The sequence below is a fragment of the Phaseolus vulgaris genome, chromosome 6, assembly GCF_051622355.1.
Source record: "Phaseolus vulgaris cultivar YP4 chromosome 6, ASM5162235v1, whole genome shotgun sequence".
NCBI lineage: Eukaryota > Viridiplantae > Streptophyta > Magnoliopsida > Fabales > Fabaceae > Phaseolus > Phaseolus vulgaris.
Window position 1 is genome coordinate 22,490,201 of NC_143503.1, and position 3,887 is coordinate 22,494,087.

The window sequence follows — 3,887 nt, forward strand, 5'->3', positions numbered from 1 at the left end:
TTTGAGAATAAATCATAGATTATTTTGTTAAAATAATAATATTAGATGTCCAATTTGAACTTTTTACACATTTACGGAAACAAAATGATTATTTGCCCAGAAATATATTAAAATTTTCCCTTGAAACCAAAATAAGTTAACTATCTTTTTATAAGGTTATGTAAAATTATATATATAACTAAATAAAAACAAATATATTGATTTGGTATCAAGAAACAAATTTCCTTACTAAATCCAGAGAGCATTTCACTGAATGTATGACATAAAATCAAGATCTGATAAGAAAATAAAAAACCAAATACTTGGTAACATATAAATTAAATTATTAGACTGTTTGAGAGTAATTGGTTACTCATACTGTCATATTCTAGAAACCAAACATGCTCATAATCTTTCTGTGATTCTATAAAAAAAACTATAACCCTCTTCAGTGTTATTATTGTTAATTCCACCAACTCAGCTTTCATGCACTTGCAATGTTGTTGACTAAACTCATTAGCTAGTTGAGGAAAGAGACCAATGGAAGAAGGACCCAATTATGTGTCAAACTAACTCTATATTTCTCTGGTAATCTTGTATGTAGTCTCTGTGTGTTTCTGAAACTACATTACTGCTGAAATTCCACTATCTACTGGAAATGAAAATGGGCTGTCTGGGAGATTCAGTCCTTGATTGCTGCATAAAATATTTTCCAAAAAGTCAGAAAATATTATCATTATGAATGAGTAGAACAAAGAAGAATGAGATTAAATTCTTGGCAAAAGGAAGTGTTTAAAGAGGTTTTAATGTTCCCATGATGATTTATATACCTGTCCTCATCAGTGTAATTGTCATTCAGAACATGATTGTGAGATTGGGTGGAATGGACATTGAAATGATCTGCACAGAAGAGAAAATACAAGATAAAATGTAATGAAACTGATCATGAAAAATATGCAATCCATTGTTGATAATGTATCACTGCACACCATCTGAAACTTTTGATCTGTCCGTGGTAAAGCCAAAATGGGGTGAAGTGGTGAAAGAGTTTTGGGCCAATTGCAGCTCTGCAAAACGTCTTCTCTGAAATTCAAGGGCAGTCTCCTCTTGCTGTTCAATGATCAGCCTCCTCAGAAATCGAGGGTTTGTGCAACCTCTTGGAACTATAAAAACTGAGTATTAGTGCAAAGGCTTCTTAAACAAAAGGGAGAGAGGAAAAGAAAGAGCATATGCATATAAAAAATATAGCACATTGAACTGATACATGAAATCTGGTTCCAAACTAGAGTATACCATGCTCACTTGACGAAGGTTCAGTGTCAACATCTACGTAGTGTGCTGAGCAATAAGCAGGGTGCGGGTGCTCAATTCTATCTGGATGCTTTCTGCATCCAAATTGAAAATCACATGAAAAAAAAAACACTGATGGTACAGCATCTGTCAATTTATTCATAGCATTTGTTACATCTACTCTCTCATATAACATTTTCTGAACGATAGTGAGATGGAATTTACCTGAGCATAAGTTTTGGCTTCTCCTTGTAAGGTTTCACAAGAACCCGTGATTCACAGACATAATGAGGATTTCCCTTATCCAAAATTGCTTTAACAGTATCAGGATCATCAAATGTAACAAATCCAAACATCCTTCTTTCTTGGCTTGGAATCCTTACATCTTCAACGTTCCCAAAAGTGCTACACAGAAAAACATGTTAAAGCAATTTGAATTGTCAGACACAAAAACTAACTACATAGAAGTTTGAAACATTCATTTACCCAAAGTAGTTTGAAACATCAATCTCGCTAAAAGTGCTGTCAGCCGGAAATGTCAGGTATATTTGTCGTGATGCACTGATGTATTTAGCATAATCTGCCCTCCCATTGAACTTGGGAGCATCTTCCGCCAGAACAACCGAATGCTGCCCGTGAGGCCTGCTAATCAACCATCACAAAAAGGAAAATTGTAGTATGAAATATTCAACAAATTTTCTACAAAAGAACACATATGGAAGTTACAAAATCGTCACCTGTCAATTAGCCGAATGCTATTTTTCAACCGCGCAAGAAGCTTTGTCAGACTGTAGCCAGACTTACCATGTCTCTGGCTCTCAGTGAGGTAGCCATCTGCCTGCAACACCTTCTTATACTTGTCAAAGTATGCCATTGGAAGGGAAGCAATTGATATAGAACCACCCTTTTTCAGTTTCAGGAGTTCAACAATTTCTGACTCTAGTTGTGCCAGTGACCCAGGTGAAATCATCTGATCATCATTCAAACTATCATTTCCATACATGTGAGAGAACACATCAGGGGCCCCTAGTCCATGATAGTATCTACAGCTATTTCCATGCTTACAAAATCCTTTGTTAAAGTAGTGACAGATCTTGACTGGATGGTCAAACCTTCTACCAACTTTTCCACCCAAATTACCAGCTGATGAAGCATCTAAGCCATAGTAATCATTAGCAATTCCAGGAGTGCCGGAAGTCCCAACAGCCCGAGAATTTATAGCATCCATGTGATTCTCTAGACTGAAGAACGGGGTTTGCTTTTGAAGTTCAGAGATAGAATCCAAATAACCCAATGTCATATATTCTGCATTGGTATTGTTAGCAGGCTGAGGATCCCAGAAGGGAGATTGAACCTGGATGCCTGCTGTTGTAGTAGGGGTGCCAGGTGTGATTACTGAAGTAGGGGAGATTACTGAAAAATTGTCAAAACCTGGTTGACAGTTCATTGGAAGTGAAATTGGATGAATGCTTTATCTAGCAGCTGATCTTTGAAGCATGCTTCTGGTCTGGAACGCCAACTCACGAATTAAATCGTCAGGGAATGAAGCCAATTTCGCCATGTCTTGTTCACCATGTTCTTGGACAAGGAGATACCCTAAGGTCTTTGAAGCGTTCTCAGGCTCAAATCTCTGAAGTTTACCTAAAACTTTACCTGTGAAATCTGAAATATCCATAGCTTTTCAGTCACTGCAAGGAGTTAAAACAACACTCAACAGAAATTATTAAACACTTCTGAGAAATAGACATAAAGAAACAGTGGCCATAATTTAAAAACATGAAAGATAAATGAGTCCTAGAGTAAGATTTACAAAAAAAGTCAGATAAATCTCAGAACAACAAGTGATGTTCTTCCAGCAAAAGGTATCAAACTAGTTCATGAATATAGTAGTAAGCAATGAATCCATTTGTAAGCAAATACAGATCATGGATTACTTGTTTCCTAATTTGGAAATGAACAGTGAGAAGTAATCCAATGCCCCAGAAAGCACAAAAGCTGTACCCATCAAAAGCAGCAACATATGGTGAGAAATAATCAAATGCCCCCAAAAGCACAAAAATTGCATCCATCAAAAGATAACAAATAAAATTAAAGGTTGAGATTCTCCTGTCTTTCATCCCAGAGAATCCTCATCCGATCAACAAACAACCCCTTCCCCAAAAGAAAAGAAAGCATAGAAAAGTACTTAACAATTAAAAATGTGGCAAGGTTCATACTCATGAAACAGAGAAGGAGATAAACAACCTGCAAGTGCTTCAAGCACAGATCTTTCAACAACCCTTTTCTCGTCTACATATCTCAGAGCTTCACCTGACATTCAGAGAGCAACATCATCACAAAACTGAGGAAAGGAATGCTTTTGGAAAAGGTCCAGAATCAAAACAGATGCAGACTCCAATGTGAAGCCAGTGAGCAACACTTGCACACTTGCACACTAACACTCTCTGTTATGCGACTCATTCACTGTGATGACTCATCTATATTTGGCCTTCTTTATACCCATTTTTTGAAGATCATACACAGCTGTTACGTAACCACAGATACCAGGCAAATTATTTTGCTTAATTCTCGAAGTCCATAACTGCTTCTTGAACTACCCCCAGTGACCAAAACACCCT

The 3,887-nt window shown here is 36.8% G+C and overlaps 1 protein-coding gene across 2 annotated transcripts; it reads right to left on the reverse strand.

Annotated features, from left to right (window-relative positions):
- Positions 1-302: 302 nt before the first annotated feature.
- LOC137831314 (zinc finger CCCH domain-containing protein 18) lies at positions 303-3,887 on the reverse strand. 2 transcript variants are annotated; one of them, XM_068638952.2, is made up of 8 exons: positions 3,514-3,887; positions 2,007-2,957; positions 1,756-1,911; positions 1,495-1,674; positions 1,273-1,364; positions 969-1,142; positions 810-879; positions 303-675 (listed from the first exon to the last, which is right to left on the reverse strand). In XM_068638952.2, the coding sequence occupies exons 2-8, from the start codon at positions 2,714-2,716 to the stop codon at positions 603-605; spliced, it is 1,455 nt and encodes a 484-aa protein (XP_068495053.1). In that variant the 5' UTR covers positions 2,717-2,957; positions 3,514-3,887; the 3' UTR covers positions 303-602. The 2 variants fall into 2 exon arrangements, with proteins under 2 accessions (XP_068495053.1, XP_068495054.1); XM_068638953.2 differs by lacking the exon at positions 3,514-3,887 and adding an exon at positions 3,204-3,494 and having other exon boundaries at positions 2,007-2,931.

Bases quoted from the DNA above. Each gene is read 5' to 3' on its own strand.
- LOC137831314 (XM_068638952.2), bottom strand. From the start codon at position 2,716: ATGAACTGTCAACCAGGTTTTGACAATTTTTCAGTAATCTCCCCTACT. The intron at 1,675-1,755 runs GTAAATGAATGT...TTTTCTGTGTAG, and splicing joins GATGTTTCAAACTACTTTGG to CACTTTTGGGAACGTTGAAG. The intron at 676-809 runs GTATATAAATCA...TATTTTATGCAG, and splicing joins AATTACACTGATGAGGACAG to CAATCAAGGACTGAATCTCC.